This window comes from Pelophylax lessonae (genome assembly GCF_965119305.1).
Source record: "Pelophylax lessonae genome assembly, chromosome: 10".
In the NCBI taxonomy this organism is placed as follows: domain Eukaryota; kingdom Metazoa; phylum Chordata; class Amphibia; order Anura; family Ranidae; genus Pelophylax; species Pelophylax lessonae.
The window spans coordinates 118,223,827-118,250,131 of NC_138777.1; the positions used below are offsets into that span (position 1 = coordinate 118,223,827).

Genomic DNA, 26,305 nt, shown 5'->3' on the forward strand with positions numbered 1-26,305 from the left:
CGGGGTCCTGTACAAGGCTAGACTGCCAAAAAGTCTCATACGTGGTATCCCCGTACTCAGGAGAAGCAGCAAAAAGTATTTTGAGGTGCCATTTAACACATATCCATGTCATGTTTGAGCAATATATCATTTAAGTGACAACTTTGTTTAAAAAAAAAAACATTTTTGGCAATTTTTTTCTGATACTTGTGGCAAAATATAAAATATTCCGTCAACTCAACATGCCTCTTAGCAAATAGCTTGGCGTGTCTACTTTCCAAAATGGGGTTATTTGGTGGGGTTTTGTGCTATGTTGAAATTTTAGGGCCTCCGAAACTGTGATGGGTAGTGAGGAAGAAAAATAAGCAATTTATGCCTTTAGAAAACCTGAAGGCGGTGATTGGTTTTCGGGGTCCCGTACACAGTTAGGCTCCCAAAAAGTCTCACACGTGATATCCCTGTACTCAGGAGAAGCAGCAAAATGAATTTGGGGTGTCATTCCACATATACCCATGGTATGTGTGAGCAATATATCATTTGGATAAAAAAAAAAAATAGCTTAGGGTGTCTACTTTCTAAAAAGGGGTCATTTGGGGGGTGTTTGAACTGTCCTGGCATTTTATGCCCAATATTAGACGCTTATGCCACACATCACCCATTCTTCTAACCACTTAAAGACCAAGCCTTTTCTGACACTTTTTGTTTACATGAAAAAATTATAATTTTTTTTTATTTTTTTACTAGAAAATTACTTTGAACCCCCAAACATTATATATTTTTTTAAAGCAGAGGCCCTACAGAACAAAATGGTGGGTGTTGCATTTTTTTTTTTGTCACACGGTGATTGCGCAGAGGTATTCCAAACGTAATTTTTTGGGGAAAAAAAACATTTTTAAAATATAATGCACAAATACACTATATATTGCCCAATTGTTTGGTAAAATATAAAAGATGATCTTATGCCGAGTACATAGATACCAAACATGACATGCTTTAAAATTGTGCACGCCCGTGCTGCGGCAACAAACTACGTACATTTTTAAAAGCCTTTACAGGTTACCACTTTGGATTTACAGAGCAAAAATGACTGCCGTCGATCTGACGTTCGCGATTATACCTCACATGTATGGCACAATTGCTGTTTACATATAACACCAGACCGATGCTTGCATTTGCCTTTGCGCGCAAATGCGGGGAAAACAGGGGTGCTTGAATATTATTATTTATTTTGCTTTTTTATTTTATTTTGACACCTTCCCTTACATTTTTTTTTAATCATTTTTATTGTTATCACAGGGAATTTAAATGTCCCCTACGATAGCAATAATTAGTGACAGGTACTCTTTTTTCAGAAAATTGGGGTTTATTGGACTCTAGATCTCTCCTCTGCCCTTCAAGTATCTGACCACAAATTGGTGTGATAAGACGCTTTCCCAATTTCCCAACGGCACTGTTCATATCTGGCTAAACTGAAGTCATCAAATGCTAGTAGCATCCGGTATCTTAGGCCATAGAGATGATTGGAGCCACTCTGGTCTCCACTTAGCTCTATGGTCAGTTAAGGAACCACCGCCTGCAGTCTTGGGTTACCCGCAGGGACAGGAGAGCCAGAGAAAACCGTTGAAGGCGGCAGGTAGTCCCCTCCCACTGCTTGTAAAAGCAGTCTAGCATCTAATTATCTGCTAGGATTGCTTTTACATGAAAGCTGACCACTGGCTGTAAAAAACATTACCAGAAAGTGTGTGGTATACCCACCATTAGACCACCCAGCATCCACCCATTTCTAATGACGGGCATATATGCAATGTTCTTTTTTTTCCTTCAGCCCAAAAAAAGAAGAACATAGCAGATTCCTCCATTTGCATCGATCGATGTGGATGAAGAAATGTTTGCCAAGAAAAGTGTTAAAAAATATATGGCAAAGCATAGAGGAGATCCGCCGTCTGTGTCCCCCCCCCCCCCCCATCCCCTATGCTTCGCCAAATATGCTCTTTTTTTAAACGCGGTGCTGAAATCACTTCCTACAGTAAAATCATTAATCACATATATGGTGAGAGCAAACGCTGTTGCTGTCAGAATAAACAAAATCAGTGCTGCAGCTATAACAGTATATTTTTTAATTAACTCAATAATAGCAACAACTGTTTTTGGCTTTTTTATTTTTTATTTATTTTTTGGTAACTTTTTTTACACTTTCTATGTAACTGTAAAAAAAACTGTTCCAGGCTAGGGTAATGCTATAGCCAACATCTTTTGAGATCTTGTGTGAAAAAGTGTTTCCTAGATTGTGCCGTGCTGTACCCTATACGAATACTCTACTATTATGTGGTAGCGACGGAAACTGTCCCTGATGCAAAGACCAGGTTGGCCAGGACAGGAGGGACAAAAATAGCCGGCTTCAAGCCTAAATCTGTGTTTTCTACAGACACAACATCTTCTTCGGGGTATATATCATAGGTAAAAAGGCGCTGGTAATCTTAATATATCACGTGTTATAAAAATTAATAGGTGATTTAAAGTGTAATATATGTGATTAAAAATTGCTACAAATATATATATGATCTACTATTGGTGCAATTAGCAAAGAAAAGTGCATACCAGTGCAATTTCAATTCAGAAGTGTTTGTGCTTCTCAAAGTAAATTAATCCACAAAGGTGTGGATCAGTGAACCAATAAATAGATATATAAAGAATTCCATACAAAAATCACATAAGAATATATAAAAATATAAATATATAAATGTGCTCCAAGTAGTGTTTAAAAATCCAGGCAATAGCATGCAATCAAAATTGTGCTTGGTGGATTCTTATTAATCCCTTCACAGTGCTCCAGGTGCTGGGATGTGACAACCGTCAATTAAGAAGTGCTTGTGCTTCTCAAAGTAAATTAATCCACAAAGGTGTGGATCAGTGAACCAATAAATAAATATATAAAGAATTCCATACAAAAATCACATAAGGATATATAAAAAAATCACATAAGAATATATAAAAAAGTATAAATATATAAATGTGCTCCAAGTAGTGTTTAAAAGTCCAAGCAATAGCATGCAATCAAAATTGTGCTTGGTGAATTCTTATTAATCCATTCACAGTGCTCCAGGTGCTGGGATGTGACAACCGTGGCCTCTTACCTCTTAATCTTCTTCGGGGTGCTCTTTGGGTAGGGGTACTAAGGAGGACATCTGGAAAATGCCTCTCATGCAGCCGGCTCACTGCATCTGGATAGTGAATTTGGACCACAGCACCTCCTGGATGCAGAAGGGCTGTGATGACCTCTTCCTGGAATTTTAGGAAGGATCCACTTCTTCCTGAAGCTTTGTATGGCACATAAGCGTTCAGCCGGGCCAATTAAAATAAGTATACAGACACTTTTTGTACCAGCGTCTGGCCTTACGAGCAACTAAGTACTGCGCCATCATCTGGTCATTTCAGTCCACCCCTTCCATGTTAAGGTTGTATTCGTGGACACAGGCGGGCTTCTCAACAACACTAGTCGCCGTTGCAATTTGGACTGTCGTATCTGCGTCAATGGAGGACAGAACTAAAACATTCTGTGTGTCCCTCCACTTCACTGCAAGCAATTTATCAGACTTCAAGCAGGCTCTATCACCCCATCTAAGTTGGGAATCTACAAGCCGTTGGGGGAAGCCCCGGCGATTTGGTCGCACGGTGCCACATGCGCCAATTCCAAAATCAAAAAGGCGTCTAAAAAGTGGCACGCTTGTATAGAAATTGTCCACGTGTAAATGGTACCCCTTTCCGAATAAGGGTGACACCAAGTCCCAAACAATATTTCCACTGCTCCCCATGTAGTCTGGGCAGTTGGGGGGCTCCACATTGCTATCTTTTCCCTCCTAAACCTGGAAACTACATGTATAGCCTATTTCCCTGTCACAGAGCTTATACATCTTGACCCCATATCTGGCACACTTGCTGGTGAAAAACTATTTAAAAGCAAGGGGGCCAGAAAATGTAATCAGGGACTCATCATCGTAGACAGATTGTTGGGGCATATACAAGGCATCAAAGTTCTGGTTTAAGTGATTTACAAGGGGCCGAATTTTGTGGAGCCTCAAAAATAGAAATTCCCCTTGGGGTGGGACTTTTAAGGCACGTAAATAGATACAAAAAGAATGTAATAATAATAATGTTTTATTGAAAAATATAACATGTACAAATACAAATGTAAATGGTTAAAAGCAATTGGCAAGCTTGATGCAATTCATACAGTCAATGGACAGAAGGATACCGCTCTATTGAGGTAAGTGCCCAACGCGTTTCAAAGATATGAATCACAACTCCTTCTTCAGGGGCAACCTTAAAATAGCGGTAGAGTCTGCCGTATAGCTGTTTAGAATATGTGCCTGCCAATGAGATTAAAAACAGATGGCTGGGTGGGTCTCAACACTGCATTTGAGTACTTCGTTGGAGAAAGTAGGCAATTTAAGGGATAGAGATATTCATGAAAACACCCTCCAATCATGTGCGCCCATCAGCTGTAAAGCTGACTGGGGACAACTGAAATCCAAAAAACAAGGGAAATCTTGTTGGTTTGGAGAGTTTGGCATAGAGTTGTGCAGCAAGCGTCCACCTTCAGCGAGTGAATGATATGTTTTGGGAAACCTGAGTGGTGGGCTCCCAATCAGGCTTTGCACGCGCCTCAGGAAGGACACTATGGGCTCTACGGGCCTGTCTTCAAATTGTTGGTGGCTGCGGGACACTACTTGAACTTGATCTCCGCTTGAACTGCACTTATGGGAATTGCCACATCACCAAGTGTTAGTGCAGTACTGGTTTGACTATGACCAGGATGTACTAGGCTGCTATTGCTTGCCAGTTCACCAGAAGGTTGAGCAGCACTAGTACCGACATGCGAGAACCCTGCGGTTGTTGCACCTCAGCAACAGAAGAACGGAGTCTGGTATGCCTGACCTTAGCAGGGACCACTACTCCATTGTCAGAGCTATCTGTCAGGGTGCCGCTGCTGTCTACAGATTTGAATAGTGCTAGCAGAGATCAGGCCTGACTCTGCTAATGCTCCGGTTTAGTGTGCTGTGTTTTGAAAGTGACAGTAATCTGCTGATCCTGCACTTCTTGGGGGGGGGGGGGGGTGGTAAGTGAGGGGATAAATGCAGGTGTTGGCAGGTGTCGAGGCTGATCCTGCTAATGGTGCGTTTTGGGAACACTATACTAAACTATTGGGGATGCTAGTATAGTTCTGATCAGATCAAAGATATTGATCCGTTCAGACACTATACTAGTAATGGAGGTGTTTAGTGTGTGTGTGTGTCACTGGCAAACAAAGGGTTAAAATGTATTACTAAATATGTGGCGGGCAATCTGACGCTGTCCTGAATTGACGCTAACTTTACCGCTAACTGATGTCACCTGTGACACGAATAAAGTGATCAGAAAAAAGATCTGTAAACTATAATAGTGACACTCTGACTGGGCAGTGAAGGGGTTAACTAGGGGTGATCAGGGGATAAATCTTTACTAGGGGATATATGGCGGGTACCCTAAACCTATCTGGGACTTACTCTAACTATGACTAACTGTCTCTCACACTAACTGAAGTCACAATGGACACTATTAAGGTGATTAGTAAATTGTCTGTATACTGTATATAGTGTGCACTGTGACAGGTAGTGAAATGGTTAGATCAGGGGGTTAAATGTGTGCCTATGTGTACTGGTGTCAGTGTGCTGCTTCTGTACTCAAAGTAGATGTTCTCTCCTCTCACGCTGGAACCAAAAAGGACTCCAGGAGAGGAGATTGCATCATCTCCTATGCCTGTGTTTACGTTACACGGGCACAGGACATTCTGCAATTGGCCAGAACGATCAACAGGTCCAGGCCAAGAATCATTGGCCTGGACCTGATGACTAATCGGTTCTGAACCGAGTCAGAACATTGCAGGGGAGCGCGCGCGCCCCCCCCCCCCCCCCCCCTAGTGCCGCACGCGACTGGCGTACGGATTCGCGCAGCTGAGCCAGCCTGCCACAGTATTTCTGCGTTGGGCGATCGGCAAGTGTTTAAAGTGAAATTAAAAAAACAACAATGTAATACATTGTAACTTATCAATCATTAGTTGTAGTGGCAGCTGCATTTTTTTTCTTTTAGGCTTTTTCCCTTTTGTTTTCACCTGACCAGTAATATGCCTTCTGTATCCACTCTGGATGAAGGAGAACAGGGGCACAGCAGAAAACAGCATTGTTAATCTGGGGTGGGGTGTTAGATGTACTAGCTGATTAAAATACACTAACAAACTGAAGGTTACACTGCAATAACAGAAACAGTTTATTTCCTTTAGGGATAACAACTTTACATGAATAAATAATGATCACGGTTTGCCTCATCCCTGTAACTAATACATTTGGAGGAGATCTGGTCCTTTTGAAAAACAACAGACTTTTCGGCTGGTTCACCAGAAATAGAAGAAAGAAAGTTTGAAAAAGAAAGCTAATGCAGCCATTACATGCATGAATTGTGAGCTGTAATATAATAAACGTTTTCTTTTGGGTTTAATATTGCTTTAAACTAAAAGTTTTCACACACATACAGGAGCATCTCATAAAATTAGAATATCATCAAAAAGTTAATGAAATCAGCATCTCCATAAAGCTTGTTAGCAGAAGGAAGCATGAAGTGCTCTAGAATTTCCTGGTAGAGGACTGCACTGATTTTGGACTTGATAAAACAAAGTGGACCAACACCAGCAGATGACGTTGCTCCCCAAATCATCACTGACTGTGGAAACTTCACACTGGTTTAATGATTATTGTATCACTTGATTGGCCAGTAAACTCGCCTGACCTAAACCCCATAGAGAATCTGTGGGGTATTGTGACGAGGAAGATGAGAGACACCAGACCCAACAATGCAGATGAGCTGAAGGCCACCATGAAAGAAACCTCAGCAGTGCCACAGGCTGATCGCCTCCATGTCACACCGCATTGATGCAGCAATTCATGCAAAAGGAGCTCAGACCAAGTATTAAGTGCATACTATACTGTACATGTACATACTTTTCAGTAAGCCAACATTTCTGTATTAAAATCCTTCTTTCTTATTGGTCTTATGTAATAATCACATTTTCTGAGATACTGAATTTGGGGTCTTCACTAGCTGTAAGCTTTAATCATCAAAATTAAAAGAAGTAAATGCTTGAAATATATCAATCTGTGTATAACACATCTAAATAAAGTATATGAGTTTCACTTTTTGAATTGAATCACTGAAATAAATGAACTTTTTGACGATCTTCTAATTTTTTGAGATGCACCTGTATATGTTTCCTTACAAACCTTAAAGAAACTGTTGGTGAAATTACAGTTTAAGGGCCCTTTCACACGGGCGCTCCGTATGTCCGCAAACCATCCTATTTTTTTCCAGATGATTTACGGACATAATGTAAGTCAATGGCATTGCGGATGTCAGCGGAATACCATCCGCTGACATCCGATTTTCTTCCTTTCAGTTCTGTTCCGTTTTTTGGAACGGAACAGAACCCTATTTTTCCTCCGTTCAAAAAACGGAAAGGAAGCAAAATCGGATGTCAGCGGTGTCATCCGCTGACATCCGCAATGCCCATAGACTTTACATTATGTCCGTATATCATCCGCAAACGGATGGGATGATATGCGGACATACGGACACAAGTGTCATCCGCTCCGTGAAAAAAAAAAAAGGACCGGAGCAGAGGCAAAAGACTGATCGCCCGTGTGAAAGAGCCCTAAATGTAGACCGCATCTGAATCAGTTTGGCCCCTTTCACACATACGGTCCGTTCAGTTCATCAGTTCAGTCACGTCAAAATGTATCAGTTTTTCATCCATTTTTTCATCCGTTTTTGCATTGGTAGTGGATGTAAAAACTGACCGTTTGTCCGTTTACATCTGTTTTTCGTCCGATCCGTTTTTTCGACTGATGAAAAATAGGACTTTCATCCATTGCAAAAAATGGACATTGACGGAAGCGGATGAAAACTGATGTTAACGGGTGATCATCCGTTGTCATCCGTTTTTACATAGAGATGCAATGATGTCCGTTTTTCATCCGTCAACAGATGGATGAAAAATGGACAAACGGACCGTATGTGTGAAATGGCCTTTGTGTTATTGCTGTGCAGTTGTTTTTTTATATAAAAAGAGAAAGTATTTGTGCTGTCTAATGTAATTCCTGCTTTCAGTTACATCTTTTACAATAGAACTAACGGATACAGTCTAGTTGGTTGGGCTCTAATCAATGAGTATACATCTCTTCATTCCATATTTTAAAGCTGGCATGATTTATACAGTTCACCATATACCCTTCTGGCAATAGAAAAGTTAAAAGTTCCTTCTCCTCCACTGAAATCTTCAACCATTTCAACCTCTTAATACAAGTGTTAGAATATTCATGCCAGAAGGCCGATTACCCATTGCCTGTCCCTTTAATCCTTTTCTTTTAAATAACTAATGAGAAACATTTAAACTCATTACTCTTCCTGTGGGGGCCTGCAGGTCGGCTAATCTTATTATTTATGAAGTGATGTGCTCTGTGATAGTACTTAGTGCGTGTTAACAGATGCTATTATCTCAAGCTGAATCGAGAATGCAGGAGATATATGAGAATGTTATATGGTGATTCCACAGCAGGCGTGTTATGTACGACGGGCTGAGTGTAGAGGACCACAGAGAGACAATAAAGCACGCCACGACACTAGCTCAGGAGGTGCCAGAAAGTCATGTTACAAGTCCATTTATAAATCCCAAGGGACAGTCACCATTAGGAAGAATTCATTTTTTATCCAGAAGGAAAAAGCAGGCGTTTTTTTTTTTTTTCCAGTGTTTTGCATTGTTTTCATATCAGGTTTCTGACTCGTATTATGTACTGCAGAAAAATAAGTACAAATATGACAGTTTAACAAGATTTTAGATTTGAGAGATATATTTAAATGTGTTCTGACATACTTTATATATTTCTCTTCGTACTTGTCTAGTATAAATAGTAGAAATAAGTGTTATAAGCAATCACATTATTGTTATGGGCAGTCCTTAGTTTTCATGAAGAACTAACCTAAGGAAATCCAGTCTAACAAAAAAATCCTTAAAGTGAACCTGTGCTTTGCCAGTTTATTACATTCTCAGCAAGTTAGAAGAGAGACACGATGACTTAACAAAAAATGTGCACAAAAGTGGCAAAAAATAAGAAAGAATAGTGACATGTAGCCTTCTATCTTCAGACTTCCAAGACTTTTCACTAAGTATTCCTAATTAACATAGCAATAGCCTCTTGAGAGTGATTGCTGTGGTAATTGGGTCAGTCAATTGTAGCAGAATTAATTGAGCCATTTACACCTATTTCCTTTGGAGCATAGTGACCCAAGCTTTTACTGGTCTCTCACAAGTACAAAATACCATAGAAGTGGCAGAGTGATGGTAGACTGCTGCAGATCGGGTTAAAAAGTTCCCTGTTGGTGGAATTGCCTTTGAAACATCATACTACTGACTTTGGCATCGGCATTGTTATGCCCTAAAACTGACTAGAACAAGACAATGCTGATTTATGATTTTTTTAAGGCCTCCTATGTGGCAAAAAGCCCACAAAGGACTCATAAAACATATAATTGATGGAAGGATAATCTAAAGGCATCATATCCATAAATGCCTTTTGATTTAATGCAGATTTATATTCGTGTCATAAAAATAAAATGTATTCTTTTGTAATAAATCATTTTTCTTTCATTGATTAGTGGCTATAACTAGGAAATTAAAACGAATAATATATTTGTGACAATTGTGATGCAAATTGTAACAACCTGAGTTTAGTGCATGAGTTTTTTTGGGTGGATATGTTATACTGGAAGTTTTTGATGTGTACCTAAAACTCATTTTGCTTCTTAAAAATTAAACACATATGAATATCAAATGATATTCATTGGTTCCAAGTATTTTGTGTTGATATTGCTCTTTTGTTTGTAAAGTACAACCAAACAATAGAATTTGCACAAGGATGCTGCACCTTAAGTTAGGAACCGAGGAAGGACCTTTATGGTAATCTATGATAATCTATGGTGTTGGGCCTAAGACTCTCCATTTTGATACTGGACAGATTTAACCACTTTAAGACCAGAAGGATTTGTCCCTTAAGGACCAGGCCACTTTTTTCAACTTGGTACTGCGTGATTTTAACTGACAATTGCGTGGTCATGCGATGCTGTACCCAAAAGAAATTTACCTCCTTTTTTAACCACAAACAGAGCTTTCTTTTGGTGGTATTTTGGTGGTATTTGATCACCTGTGCAATGTTTATTTTTTGCGCTATACACAAAAAAATAGCGACAATTCTGAAAAAAAAATCAAGATTTTTTACTCTCTGCTATATAACATTCCCAAAAAAAATTAAAAATAAATTTTTGGTAAAAAAATCGCAATGAGCCTATTTTGATTGGTTTGCGCAAAAGTTATTGCGTCTCCTAACTACGGGAAAGATTTATGCCATTTTTATTGTTTTTTTTTTTCTAACTAGTAATGGCGGTGACCTGCGATTTTTTGCGGGACTGCGACATTGCGGTGGACAGATCAAACCCCTGACTGACATTTTTTGACAATTGTGGGGGAACCAGTGACATTACTACATTAATCAGTGCTACAAATATGCACTGTTACTGTAATAATGACACTGGCAGGGAAGAGGTTAACATTGTTCGTGATCAAGGGGTTAAATGTGAGCCTAGGGGAGTGATTCTAGCTGTAGGGGGTGTGGCTTGTGGAATGACCATAGAGACTTGTAATCCTATGTAGAAGGATCACAGGGACTCTATGAACATTCCAGGGAGAAGAACGGTCAGCTGTGTTTACAACAGCCCGACCGTTCTTCTCTCTCAGCAGGGAATGATCGTGGGTGTCAGGCGGCAATCGGAGCCGCCTGCCCGCTGCATCGGCTTCCCCGCTGAAGCACGCGCTCGCCCCCTAGCCTCCTGCTCAGGACCGCCGTACACTTACAGCGATTTGCGCAGGAGCGGCTGCCTGCCACAGTATATCTGCGGCGGGCGGTCGTAAAGAGGTTAACATGTATTGGTTGAAGTAAACAGATAGGCTAATTTATGAAAAGGTGTCTGAGTGCACGAAAGAAATGTTTTTGTAGTTTTTAGAAAATAAATCTATTGAACCTTTTTTTTTTTTTTTGTCTTTTTTTTTTTTTTTTGGGGGGGGGGGGATGTAATTCATATCTTGGAGAAATGAGGAGAAAATCTCTTCAAAGTGAAGGGAATTCCCTTATAGGCAACTGTCACTGTAATATATTCATTTACTAAAAGATTTCCCCTCATTTGATCCAGTGTAAACTATAAACATTTTATTTCCCATCACTTTCTGTTGTAGTGACAATGGTCACAAGAAAAAATAGAGGGAGGATACATTTTCCCAGCAGGTACACAGACGGCAATAAAACTTGACAGATTTTTATAATTTGTTGTTTTACACAAAACCCAAAAGTTATTCTTTAAATATATCATTGATTCAAAAAAAATATATATAGAAGAAGGTTTAACAAAAAAGGCTCAGAAACAAATATGTACACAAATTTGTTCTGTTGGGCATGGTCACATGTATTTTTACTGGAGGATAAAAAGAAAGATTTTTGGCTTGTTTGTAGAAGATTACTGTGCGTTGTATTGATTATATGTAATTTTTTTTTTTTAAACTAAATAACATTATTAGAGCTGGAAGTATGGGTTCCATAACATAGGGTAGCAAATGGAATTGTGAGCTTTGCACATTAAATAAACCAAGCAAGTAGCGCTGTTCTTATTTGAAACATTGCATCATTCTTATCTACTTTAGGTTACAATTTCCCTCAGTACTGTGACTGCTAATATTATACAATGCTTTGCCTATTTACATAGAGATTAATTCTGCTTTTGGATGTTTGTTTCCTTCTGATCTGGAGAAGCTTGTCCAGGGTATTTCATGATGCTCCTTTTGAAGTCCATATCAGGCTTTGAAGCGGTTTATTTGTTGTTTAAGTGATATTGGCTTGAATATGTAAGTGGTTAATAATGCTGAAGGGTTTATTTTTCATACTAGCTCTTAGCAAGTTCTGTAACAATGATAAATCTCTGTTTTGGCAATAATCCTGCCTACAAACCAGCTTCTGTCTTAGGAGTACCCCGGACCTTAGAGGGAAGTCAGATTGTGCACTCCAGGTACAAAACCCGTGAAAATTCAACTGAGATTTTTCCAAGCCAACATTTTATTAAATGGAAATGGCAATGGGAAGTTATGAGAATGAAATGATCTGCCAGTGCTGGCATACCAGCCAACACAGTTGGAGTAGAGACAAAATCCAACAAACATTAATTTAAAAAAAAAAAGGCATCCTCCATCCCACAGGTTGACTTTTTATAGGGGCCGGTGCATTGACTGAAAGAAAGCATCGCACAGAAGGAACTGATTTCCAGGTGAAGGGGACGATTTCAAGGTGGAAAAATTGGTGTGGGGTTTGTTTTGCACCATTCTCTCCTACTCGGTTCCTTCTGTCTATCCTTATCTTAAAGTGTAACTCCCACTTTTGTTTGGAGAAAACATGCCCTCTGCATAATCATTGCAAAGATTTTTTTTTTGTTTGTTTGTTGCATATTCATAACTTTTTTCTGTTCTAAGGACATTTCTGTTTGTGTCATCACATCCTTTCTAGACTTATTCTTAAATTGAAGGGTCTTATAACCACCCGAGCAAATCTCAGTGATCAAATGAGGAAAGCTGCAGTATTTGTATCTCTTTATTAAGCCTTAGGGTGTATTTTACCAAAAATGAAATTCCTATTGCAGGGGATGCCTAAAATGTTACCTGTATCTTATTGTAGACATGTGAGGAAATCTGTGATCCAATCACGCAAGCAAGAAAATACATTTCTGGGGCATTCTGTAACCAACATATCGGGGTTGATTTACTAAAGGAAAATAGATTGTCCACTTTGCAAGGAATTTTTTGCCATAGATTAATGACTTTGGTGAATTTTCAGATTGCAAAGAATACCCAATCATGTGCATGGAAAAAAACATAATTTTTGCTTGCACGTGAATGGATAATGGAAATCAGCAGAGCTGAGATATATACTCATTCGCTAAACTTTGGGGAAAATTCCATTAAAAAGTGAACAGTCTATTAGGCTTTAGTAAATAAACCATCATGCATCAGATTCTTCTGGAAACATATAGTAATTGTAGAATGAAACAGAAGGGTAATTATCATTAACATTATATAACAAAATGTGTTGTGTAACACTTTAATATGCTGCGAAATATTACATTTTTTAACAAAATGGAGTTTACTTTTTAAGTATGGCAGTATCTGGGGGTTTCTTCAGCCAATCCTCTATTCAACATACTGGCCAATCTGTGGAAAAGAGGATGTCTTCTAAAGGGTGGGTGGTAAAAGGTGGCAGTCCAATCATTTTAGAGTCCAGTGATTTTTATGTTGCATTCCTGTTCTGTTCTTGGCTGGACGAGCAGTGAAATAGATGAAAAATGTAATCTGATTAGTCACAATGGAATATTACTTTAATGAAGGGTTTCCTGTTTTACCCTCAAATTTAGGGCTTCTTCACATGGTTGTTCATGGCAGTATACCACTCAGATCAATGTATTTGTGCAGCAGGCACAGCCAGGAATCTTGTATAAATCAATGACAGGCTCATATGATCTGCTGCTGTTTGCTTGTGTCCACACAAAGAGTGATTACATGCAGTTTGGGACAGATGAGCAGCCCTGTGCAGATAGAACAGCTGCAGAGAGCCTGTCATTGACTCATAGGCTGATGGTTGTACCTGCTATAGATATGCACTGATCTGGGTGGTGGATGGCCCAAATGCCCTTGTGAATAGGCCCGTATTCATTATTGTAAATAAAATAATTGAGGAATGAAAGGTGTATATAGTGCAAGATTGTACCTTATATGCTTTTCACACACTGTAGTCTCCTCTACCTTTGATACAAGAGTTAAACGCTCATCCTGATCATAATGTTGTTTATCACATGCTAGCAGTAATTTAGTATTTCAATTTTGAATGAACTTAGAAGTTTGGAAGGGTTCACGGAAAGATTGGCAAAGGCTGGAATAATTCTGCTGGTAACAAAACAAATGTTTTGGGACATGGTAATAATCTTTTATCTCTTTATTGTTATGCATTACCAGAATGTATTTCTGGCACTTTTGTATTATTTGAAAGCATCGTGATATTAGCCGGAATTCCCTTTTAAAAAGTTATTAAAGAAAGCAGTGCAATGCTTTTAACGCCAGTACTCTTCTAAATTGATAAGCACTGGAAATGTAATGTGTCCATGTGTTACTACTCTTTAACTGGTTTTGTCTTTTCTATTTTGGGACTAAGTATTGAAATGTGCTTAATAGCTGAAAAGCCGTTATACTTTATAAGGTAATAAATCCTCATCACTAAGGAAGAGAATAATGGATTGGATGATTTATTTTAATTAAGTACAATGATTTTTTAATGAAATGAAAAGCTAAAATAGAATTCATTTGTCCAGTTATGTAATACAAAATCATATTTTTATGTAAATGCATAATCAAAGGTACAAACACTATTTACCATGTGTAGAAACGGGTTTAAAAAAATTAGGAAACTTTCTAATAGGCATACATTTACTATATGTTGTTTTATTTTTAAAATGCTACTTTTGAATAGTGATAACAACACACTGACTTCAGATCCCATAGTCTTATCTGTATTTATTTTTTTGCAGGTGCAGATGCAAATTAGCAAAGTCATTACCTGTGGACCAGAGGCCTAAATGCTATCCATATTGGGAAGAAGATGATCCATCTTTTCCAATGCCTTTTGACCTAAGCGAAACATTGTCAGAATTAGAAGACCTGATCAAAGAAATTGACTTATAAAAATACTGGTCTAAGTCCCAGATCTTTTATTTTAAGAAGCAAACAATGTTCACTATGTAGTAAAATATAGTGTATGATATGCCTGATAAGTAGTGCTTTTAAAAATATTGCTGTTCCGAACTATTAAGCCTTTTTTTTACTGGCCTCACATATTTGATTAGCAACTATTTAGTAGAATTATTTTTCCTCACAATGTGGTTTATTTTCAGAAATTCCTAATAAAACACATAATGTATTAGGATATGTGGCCCACATATTAAGCCCTGACTATTAGGGTGTGCTTTGCTTCAGCTTCATAGGTTTACTTATACTTTTTCTCATCCTTTAATATGTCTGTGAAGCAACAGACACAAATTGAAGGTAAAAATATAAAAAGATGTTATATACCAATTAAACTATTGTCTTTATCTCTCATTGGCTCATTCCCATTCTTGCTGGCAGTAGCGTGTCCTTATTTCTTGTTACTGAGCCATAAGGATGTGAAAGGGGGGTGGGATAGAAGTTGTTGGAGGACCCTATTTTGTACCTATTTCCTGATCTTCATTCTCACTATCGATTGTGCTTGCATGAGAAAATTTTAAAATGTTTTCAAAAATCCATTGAGGCACTTTTTCTCTGGAAAAGCCACAGGAGGAAGAAGTAACCCAAACAAGGCCATTAAAGAAAGGAGGAATAAGTGTTAAAAGGAACCGTTTCTACAGCAAGGAAATTGTATAAATAGCAACAGAAACGTGACATGTTGTTTTCCTTTGTGCACTGTAACTGGTTTGCACCTAACATTTTTGTCTTTATTATTTTTTTCCCCTGCTGAAACCATGTCAGTGGGGAAACATGTTGAGATATTGTTTTCTTGGTTTTAGGAAAAAAAATAAAAAAACATTTCGGATAAAATGTGGAGTAAATAGGGGGAAAAATGGTCTTCCAATAAATTGTATGCCCCTTCCCTCTATAGTTTACAAAATGCAATTATGTTTTATACTTGTACCCTGAATTTTTGTCTGTCCCTGCTTAGACTTATAAAAAAAAGGACAAGAAAATTTATTGATAAACCTATGTAGTTGAGGGCAAAGTAAAAGTTTAGAAATCTAGTTTTAGGACCCATTTTCACTTAGTGGACAGTTGCCAGAGAGTAAACTACAGGGGTTTTGCGGCAGCTGTCCATTTCGACTGTGATAGGGGGTGGTGTGGTGCGCGATTCATTGCATCCCACATCACCTTTTTGTTTTTTACACTGAGCTTTATTTGAAGTGTTCCAAAGTGACACGTCATCCATGTCTCTTTACATCAGTATTTCTGCACAGTGCGCTGCAATAAAATGCAGCATGTCTGCATTTTATCGCAGTGGGAATAGGATGCACAGAAAACAATTCTAACTTCAGTTTATTCAGTTAAGCTTTGCCAAAAACCTGAGAGCTAATAGGTTTCTATGCAGAGCTGCACCAGATTATGCACCTTCCAGTTTCAGTATATCAACCCCAAAAGTGTGAATTGACTTTTCATTTCAGTTAGGTTCATTTAGGTTTCAATTGTGAGGGTTTCATGCGTGGGACACATATGCTTTTTTAAATAGTGAAGAATTTTCTAATGTACTAAAGAATTTAAAGACAAATAATCTAAAATTAATTAAGAACCTGCAGTAACAGAGGAGACAGTTGCATTATACATGACCTGCAGAGAGTCTTCTTACTCTAATCTGCATCACATCAAATCTCCAGTTCTGGCTTTACATTTAAATTTGCAGAATCTTGAAACCTTATATATATATATATATATATATATATATATATATATATATATATATATATATATATATATATATATATATATATATATATATATATATATATATATATACAGTATCTCACAAAAGTGTGTACACCCCTCACATTTCTGTAAATATTTTATTATATCTTTTCATGTGACAACACTGAAGAAATGACACTTTGCTACAATGTAAAGTAGTGAGTGCACAGCTTGTATAAGAGTGTAAATTTGCTGTCCCCTCGAAATAACTCAACACACAGCCATTAATGTCTAAACCACTGGTAACCAAAGTGAGTACACCCCTAAGTTAAAATGTCCAAATTGGGTCCAAAGTGTCAACATTTTGTGTGTCCACCATTATTTTCCAGCACTGCCTTAACCCTCTTGGGCATGGAGTTCACCATAGCTTCACAGGTTGCCACTGGAGTCCTCTTCCACTCCTCCATGATGACATCACAGAGCTGGTGGATGTTAGAGACCTTGCGTTCCACCATCTTCCGTTTGAGGATGCCCCACAGATGCTCAATAGGGTATGGGTCTGGAGACATGCTTGGCCAGTCCATCACCCCTATCCTCAGCTTTTTTTTTAGTAATGCAGTGGTCGTCTTGAAGGTGTATTTGGGGTCATTATCATGTTGGAATACTGCCCATTGGCCCAGTCTTCAAGGGAAGGGGATCATGCTCTGCTTCAGTATGTCACAGTACATGTTGGCATTCATGGTTCCCTCAATAAACTGTAGCTCCCCAGTGTTGGCAGCACTGATACAACCCCAGACCATGACACTCCCACCACCATGCTTGACTGTATGCAAGACACACTTGTCTTTGTACTCCTCACCTGGTTGCCACCACACACGCTTGACATGATCTGAACCAAAACATTTATCTTGGTCTTATCAGACCACAGGATGTGGTTCCAGTAATCCATGTCCTTCATCTGCTTGTCTTCAGCAAACTGTTTGTGGGTTTTCTTGTGCATCATCTTTAGAAGAGACTTCCTTCTGGAACGACATCTATGCAGACCAATTTGATGCAACGTGCGCGTATGGTCTGAGCACTGGCATGCTGACCCCCCCACCCCTTCAAACTCTGCAGCAATGCTGGCAGCACTCACACGTCTATTTCCCAAAGACAACCTCTGGATATGTCTCTGAGCATGTGCCCTCGATTTCTTTGGTCAACCATGGCGAGGCCTGTTCTGAGTGGAACCTGTCCTGTTAAATCTCTGTATGGTCTTGGCCTCCGTGCTGCAGCTCAGTTTAAGCTGAGAGCTTAGGCCATCTTTATGTAGAGCAACAATTCTTTTTTTAAGATCCTCAGAGAGTTCTTTGAAATGAGGTGCCATGTTGAACTTCCAGTGACTAGTATGAGAGAATGAGAGTGATAAACATCAAATTTAACGCACCTGCAATGAGCCACCATTATTTTCCAGCACTGCCTTAACCCTCTTGGACATTCACCAGACCTTCACAGGTTTCCACTGGAGTCCTCTTCCACTCCTCCATGACGACATCACAGAGCTGGTGGATGTTAGAGACCTTGCGCTCCTCCACCTTCTGTTTAAGGATGCCCCACAGATGCTCAATAGGGTTTAGGACTAGAGACATTCTTGGCCAGCCCATCACCTTTACCCTCATCTTCTTTAGCAAGGCCGTGTTTTTTTGGGCAGTTCTGAGTGGAACCTGCCCTGTTAAACTGCTGGTCTTGGCCACCGTGCTGCAGCTCAGCTTCAGGGTCTTGGCAATCTTCTTATAGCCTAGGCCATCTTTATGTAGAGCAACACATAATTTTTTAAGATCCTCAGAGAGTTCTTTGCCATGAGGTGCCATGTTGAACTTCCAGTGACCAGTATGAGAGAGTGAGAGCAATAACACCAAATTTAACACACCTACTCCCCATTCACACCTGAGTCCTTGTAACACTAACGAGTTACATGACATCGGGGAGTTAAAATGACCAATTGGATCCAATTTAGACATTTTTACTCACTTTTGTTGCTAGTGGTTTGGACATAAATGGCTGCGTGTTGAGTTATTTTGACAGGACAGAAAATTTAAACTCTTATACAAGCTGTACACTCACTACTTTACATTGTAGCAAAGTGTCATTTCTTCAGCAGTGTTGTCACATGAAAAGATATACTAAAATATTTACAAAAATGTGAGGGGTGTACTCACTTTTTTGAGATACTGTGTATATATATATATATATATATATATATATATATATATATATATATATATAATGTTTTTGCTCATAACAACCAGTTGGACTCCTAGATACAGTTTTAAAACAGCACTGTAAGAAAGGACATTGAAAGCTGATTGGTAGATATTGGCAAAAAATTCTTATTAGGAAAACATTTGTTGTGGACAGCTCAGATCACAGTGACGATGTATACAGCCAATCAGAGTGGCTCTGTACCTTGTGATCAGTGTGAACCAATCACAACTATCATAGGAGTAAACAGTAATAGTGTTTACAGACATTCAGTTCATTCACAATAGATGAAACTCCCGTACCTCTGTTGTGAAATGGCTTGATCTTTGGAAATACAGCATTCAGGAGGATCACCAGTTTGAAGGTGGGATTGTTTTTTTATTAGGGGGTTAATGACTTATTTTTTGAATGAATCATTTTTTTTTTTTTTTGTTTGGTTGGGGGTTTAGAGTGCCACTGACCACCAAAACTCTCATGTGAACCTAATGCCCTAATGAGCCTATCTTAAGTTCAGGCATTTCCTATCTCAACCTAGAGTCAAATGCCTTTATGCCAGAAAACCAACCCCTTTTGAGATCTTGTACCTGGCAGACCTTTCTGAAAAACTTCTCATTTTGACTCTTTACCTGATCCTTTTTTCCAACCACACACCCAATGAAGGGGTGATTGTAGATCATGGGATAAGGGTATAGACATGAAGTTGTCAGAGGAAAATTGGGAATGTGTTAATACATCAATACACAAAAGCTCACTTAGTGCTTCCATCCAGGAGAATGAGTACAAACTGAAATCTCACTGGTTTATAGCTGCCTCCATACTTCACAAAATGTTTGCTAAAATGTCAAACTGTTATTAGAGATATGACACAGAGGAAGGCACATTATTACATACAGTATATGGGGGGGGGGATGTTTACACTTATAGGAGTTCTGGTGGGATGCACACCACATTACATCAGTAGTGTCTAGCTTTGCTCTTGACTTTACACCTACACAATATTTACTGCACCATACTACCATCCTTAACTGTGCACATGATTAATGTGTTGGAGCACTAAACATACCCCTACATTACAGAAAACGGTTCACACGAATGCATAAGGTGGCAGATTTTGAAGAACGAATACAAATAACATGACTTGCTGTCTACACTATAAAACCATTGTGGAATCCAAGAACATAATGCAACCCTCTCTATTGAGCAATGTACCAGAACATCCCTGGCTGGGTTATTGCTTACTTATCACAGTATTTTGGCTTCCTCACAAAGACACTATTTGAGGAACCCTAAAAATATGCTGGTGGGGTGGATTGTTATATTTTTCTCAAATCCCCTGATGGGGAAACCCCTCCCCCATGTCATGGCCCATATCCCACTCCCAGGTGCCCCATTTCTTAACAACACATTCCTCCCCCCCTTTACCTTTTTCCATCTCCTTCTTTCTCTGCTTTGTAATCTCCTTTCCCATGCCCCTCCCCCAACCCTATTGATGGTAATGCTATGTATACTTTTATGATTGTGCAAAACCTCTTCTTTACATCTGTTTTACTGATTGAAAACCTGTACTGTCTTTTGTTTCTTGCATTTTTATATGAAAATTCAATTCAATAAAAATATTTATGGAACTTAAGTGCTACTGACCACCAATGAATATGAAATTGTTTTTTTTTTTTTTTTTTGGGGGGGGGGGGGGGTTGGGAGGGGATTTATGTACCACTGACTACCAATGATTGTGGGATTATTTTTTAAAAAAAGGTTAAATGTAGGCAAACCCACATTTTTGGGCTTTATATATAAAGGAACAAACTCCATAATTATTAAATAACATAAAAGGAAAGCTTTATCTTTCTCACAAAAATTCTATAAACTAATTTGAGTACAGAATTATATGGCTGAATAATTGTTAGTCAAACTATTACAGCACTGGAACATGACTTGGTAATTAAAGGATATACACCTGTTAGTACTCAAATGATTAAAACACACACTGCAATGACTGTGGCAATTGGTGCTGAAGTCCCCATTCCCTTCTATTGCTCATCACCGTGGGTCCCCTCTCTCAACTGCTGGGTGAACATGGTACACTAAATGTACACTCCATTCAGCTTTGATCTTTTGCTTTTGTTTTTCAGTCCAGTAATAATTCTAAAAATGGTAATGTTTTTTTCTATAACAAACTTGCATAAATAAAATTTTGGCTGATAGAGAAATTCATTGTTTTCATGACAGGAATATCAACTACTTTCTGGAGATAGGACCCAACAAAGCAAAATAAACATTATGCCAACATAACACATATTTCTAAAAGATTTTCAGCTATATGTACTAAACAGTGCTAAGCCTTAGGGCTCCCTGTGACCCATGCAAATGAATGCGCCTTTAGGCTTAGTGCTGTTCTGACATGCCCCAGAAAAAGTGAAGATATAGCAAAACCATTAGACATATACATGCCTTCAGCTTGTACCTGGGTCCCTTGAGCATCCCTGTCAGCAAAAGGTTTAAGGTGTTATGGGATGCAGCATGGAAACAAGACAAACTCCATCATTAATGCCCTGTTTGTGGAGGAAATAAACAATGCTATGTTATTATATCTGAATATGTGTTTTCATTATTCATATGTAGCACGAATATTCAATTTAGAATTGAACTCTATACACAACTGTTACAAGCAGAAAAGCTGAAATAACCAGAGGGAAACCAAAGCACTGTGATTACAGCATACAAACAAGTGGGAAAGTCTATGCTACTCCAGTCTTAGCTCTCTGGGAACTTGAATTTGTTACTCATATTCAGAGCAGTTTACAAGAAAATATTACGAATCTGGACTGAAAATACAAACTGTACTCAATTTTGAGCATTTGGATATTGTGATGATATGGATAGGCAGCTGACATGAGTTGCACTCTCTTATTCCTTATCGTACTTATAATTTAAAACTGTATGTTTCTCAACATGTAAGGTACCCAAGCCGCAAGAAATGAAAGTCCTATATTTCTGTGCAATCAGCCATTACTTACAGCCATATTTCTTATACCATTTAGCTTTAATGGGTAAATTTAACATTTGCCAAAAAACATGCCAGTACAGACAGGTAAGTGGCACCTGTAGATAAAAACAAACTGCGCAGCTTTGACCAAATTTAAATAGTGCCCTTGTCATAGGTGTAGGCCATTTACATATCTCCCTGATATGTAAGTGTTCCCAAAACCTCCCTGAAGTGGCATCATTCTATCATGCCTTGTTGCCAGGATGTTGCTAAGACACTCCTTGTCAATTCAAACCCCCTTGTATATAATAAAAACCCTGAACCTACCCCACCACCTCTTCTATTAGGAAAAATATGCAATTAAGATAAATAAAATTAGGCATATAAGACAAAACAATTGTAACTACAAATATTACGAGAGCCCCAAACAAGAGAGTCCGAACACAAGGCTCATAAAATAATTAACTAAGTAAAACTGGTACGCTCCTCACATAATCCAAACCAGGATTAAATTCATACATGAAATACCCAAAAATCATCAAAACAAATTTGAGTACATACTCCAAAATCAGGTGAATAAGTAAAAGTTAAAAGTAGTCCTTTATTAAAAAAATAAATGTCATGTGTAAATTTTTAAACAAACGTCCGATCCTATAATATATATGCAGTGTGTGTCTGTGTCATAGACCAAACATGACAAACGGTGCTCATAAGAATGCCTTCACCACATATAGTGCACGCCTCTTACCAGACATTTCTGATCCCAATTTATAGAGATCACATTCACTTGTGGTATATCCGAAAAGATTACCTAGGGGGTGTTTTCAAACTGTGGGGGGGATAGGCTTGTACTATCAACACAGAGACCTGTGTTCCTAAATAGCAGGAACACAAGGGCTCTGTATTGATAGCAGAGAGAACAATGTTCTGCTGTGTTTACAACAGCAGACCGCCGTTCTCTCTTCACGGGGTGTGATCGCGGGTGCCCAGCAGCAATCGCGACCACCAGCCTTGCGCCTCGGCTTCTCCGCTGACAGCCTCGTGCCTCGGCTTCTCCGCACGCCCACAGGATCACTCCCATGAACCGCCGTACAGGTACGGCGATTCGCAGGAACCTGCCGACCTGCCTTGCCGGCGACTGGTGGGCCAGTGGTTAAAACCAGTGAAGCAACAACATTAACACATAGGCAGCAGTCAGCACCAGCCTGCTTGTGCGGAATGATATCACAGAAATGGATCCACCCAACGTGTTTTCCTGTAACAGGTGTCAACTTGGAAAGGAGGCTCATCTGGGACGTCAGTTAAATACATTTAAATACAGATAACTGCGGGAGACAACAGAAGTCCACTGTCTCAAAGTGTCTGGAGCTGTGTCACCACACACTGTTAGCCTGTGTGTGGCAGATGGTAGTAAGGAGGGTCTCCTGCAGGCGATGGATGGTCTCCAGGAGTGTAGTGTACAGGAAGGGAAGACTCTTGGACTTCCGTTGCCATTCCGCACGAGCAGGCTGGTGGTGATCACTGCCGTGTGTGTTAGTGTGGTTGCTTCCCTGGTCTGATGCGGAATGATATCACAGAAATGGATCCACCCAACGTGTTTTCCTGTAACAGGTGTCAACTTGGAAAGGAGGCTCATCTGGGACGTCAGTTAAATACATTTAAATACAGATAACTGCGGGAGACAACAGAAGTCCACTGTCTCAAAGTGTCTGGAGCTGTGTCACCACACACTGTTAGCCTGTGTGTGGCAGATGGTGGTAAGTAGGGTCTCCTGCAGGCGATGGATGGTCTCCAGGAGTGTAGTGTACAGGAAGGGAAGACTCTTGGACTTCCGTTGCCATTCCGCACGAGCAGGCTGGTGATGATCACTGCCGTGTGTGTTAGTGTGGTTGCTTCCCTGGTCTTAAACTTCATAACTGTAAGTGTAAACTGTGCTTTTAATAAATGCCTTTGTAAATGTATGACACTACGATGTCTTCCTCTTTCTCTGCACATGTGGGGAGTGATTTTCAGCTGACCTCCTATTATCTGATGCCTTTGGGTTGTTAGTGTGATCGCGAGTGGAACGAAAATCTTCCTCTGTTTGGCTGCTGAATCTTTTTGGATATACCACAAGCCAGTGTGATCTCTATAGTTTGAGATCAGAAATGTCTGGTAAGTGGCGTGCACTATATATGGTGAATGCATTCAAATGAGCCCTGTTTCTCATGTTTGGTCTATAACACAGACACACACAGGATATCCATTATAGGATCTGACATGTGTTTACATTTTTACACATGAAGTGTTACTTATGAATTTATTTTTTTTAAAGGACTATTTTTTAAGTTTTACTTATTCACCTGATTTTGGAGTATGTACATCATTTTGTTTTGATAATTTTTGGGTATTTCATGTATGAATTTACTCATGGTTTGGATCATTTGAGCAGCGCACCAGTTTTACTCATTTTAATTCAAACCCCCTTGCATGTACTTTCTTTGCCCTGGCTCAGTAGCTTTGAGCATAGCGATGCTGAGATGGAGGAGATAGTGAATCCCACTTATGTGGGGGTTTGAGAGCTTACTCCTCTGATGGTTGGGGTGAACAGTAATAGCTGTGAGTGTCTTAGCAATGTGCTAGTAACAAGGCAGGATGGGATGATGCCAAAACTGGGAGTTTTTTCAGCCAGGCCTCAGGAGGTATGTAAATAGTCTACATTTTTAGCAAGGGCATTATCCAACAAACCCTTTAAAAACTGGAACTCCCATTTTCTACCATTTTTCTCCAGAGGGCTGTTTTTAAGGATCACTAAAATGTTTGCTTTCACATTAAGATTGTATTAGAAATGGCAAGTTGATTATGAATAAAACATATACAAAGAAGTCAGATTGATAAAAACTAGGTACCATTGTAAAATAAACAATATCCAGATTGAGCTGTTGCACCAGCCTGATTGACATGAATCATGGCTCCAACACAAGAGATGTCAGTTGAAACAAAGGAGAGGACTATAAAACTTCTTCAAGAAGGTAAATCATCATGGAATGTTGCAAAAAATGTTGGATGTTCCCAGTCAGCTGTGTCTAAAATCTGGACCAAATACAAATCAAATGGGAAAGTTGTTTAAGGGAAGCGTACTGATAGATCAAGGAAGACATCAAAGCGTCAAGATAGAAAACTAAAAGCAATATGCCTTGAAAACAGAAAATGCACAACAAAACAAATGAGGAACAAATGGTCAGAAACTGGAGTCAATGTCTGTGACTGAACTGTAAGACATTGCCTAAAGGAAGTGGGATTTACATACAGAAAAGCCAAATGAAAACCATCATTAACACCTACACAGAAAAAAACTAAAGAAAAGTAATCATGGACTGTGGATGACTGGATGAAAGTGATATTTACTGATGAATCACGAATCTGCATTGGGCAGGGTGATGATGCTGGAATTTTTGTTTGGTGCCATTCCAATGAAATGTATGAAGACGACTGCCTGAAGAAAACATGCAAATTTCCACAATAATTGATGATATGGGGTTGCATGTCAGGTAAATGTACATGGAGAATGACAGTCATTAAATCTTAAAAAAAATTCACAAGTTTATATTGATATTTTAGACACTTTTCTTATTCCATCTATTGAAAGGATGTTTCAGTATGATAATGCATCTTGCCATAGGGAAAAGGCAGTGAAAACTTTCCTTTAAGAAAGACATATATAATGTCAATGACATGGCCTGCAAATAGTCTGAACCTCAATTGAAAATATATGGTGGAAATTCAAGAAAATGGTCCTTGACAAAGCTCCAACCTGCAAAGCTGATCTGACAACTGCAATAAGAGAAAGTTGGAGCCGGATTAATGAAGAATACGGTTTGTCAATATTTAAATCCATGCCGCAAAGAATTCAACCTATTATAAAATCCAGAGGTGGTGTACTGTAGTGTTTTTTTGTTTTTTTTATTCCATAATATTTTCGTCAGAATCAAGTGATTCCATATTCTTTTTCTCTGCTTAATCGGCAAAAACTGTTGAAACTGACTACAGTGTTTCTTAAAGCCACAAGGTTGGAATGTTAAATGAAAATAGTTTTTAGGCATGTCTGTGATTAGTTTTTTCTACACAATTAATTGAATGAAAATTTTCCAAGAGTGGTGATTCTATACTTTTTGCCAGGGTAAGAAGAGAATGCAGGACCACGTCCTGCTAGTGGTGGATTTTAACCACTTAAGCCCTGGAAGATTTTACCCCCTTCCTGACCAGGCCCTATTTTGCGATTCGGCACTGCGTGAATTTAATGGACAATTGCACGGTCGTTCGATGCTGTACCCAAATGAAATTGGCGTCCTTTTTTTCCCCACAAACAGAGCTTTCTTTTGGTGGTATTTGATCACCTGTGCGATTTTTACTTTTTGCGCTATAAACAAAAGAAGAGCGTAAATTTTGAAAAAATAAAAATATTTTTCAAA

The 26,305-nt window shown here is 38.9% G+C and overlaps 1 protein-coding gene across 1 annotated transcript in view; it reads left to right on the forward strand.

Annotated features, from left to right (window-relative positions):
* The window catches only part of FTO (FTO alpha-ketoglutarate dependent dioxygenase), a 694,380-nt gene extending 679,296 nt beyond the window's left edge, over nucleotides 1–15,084 (forward strand). Inside the window, exon 9 of the mRNA XM_082269859.1 lies at nucleotides 14,731–15,084. Coding sequence (XP_082125985.1) covers nucleotides 14,731–14,884 — 154 coding nt within the window. The 3' untranslated portion in view covers nucleotides 14,885–15,084. The remainder of the gene's footprint in view (nucleotides 1–14,730) is intronic.
* The last annotated feature ends 11,221 nt before the right edge of the window (nucleotides 15,085–26,305 follow it).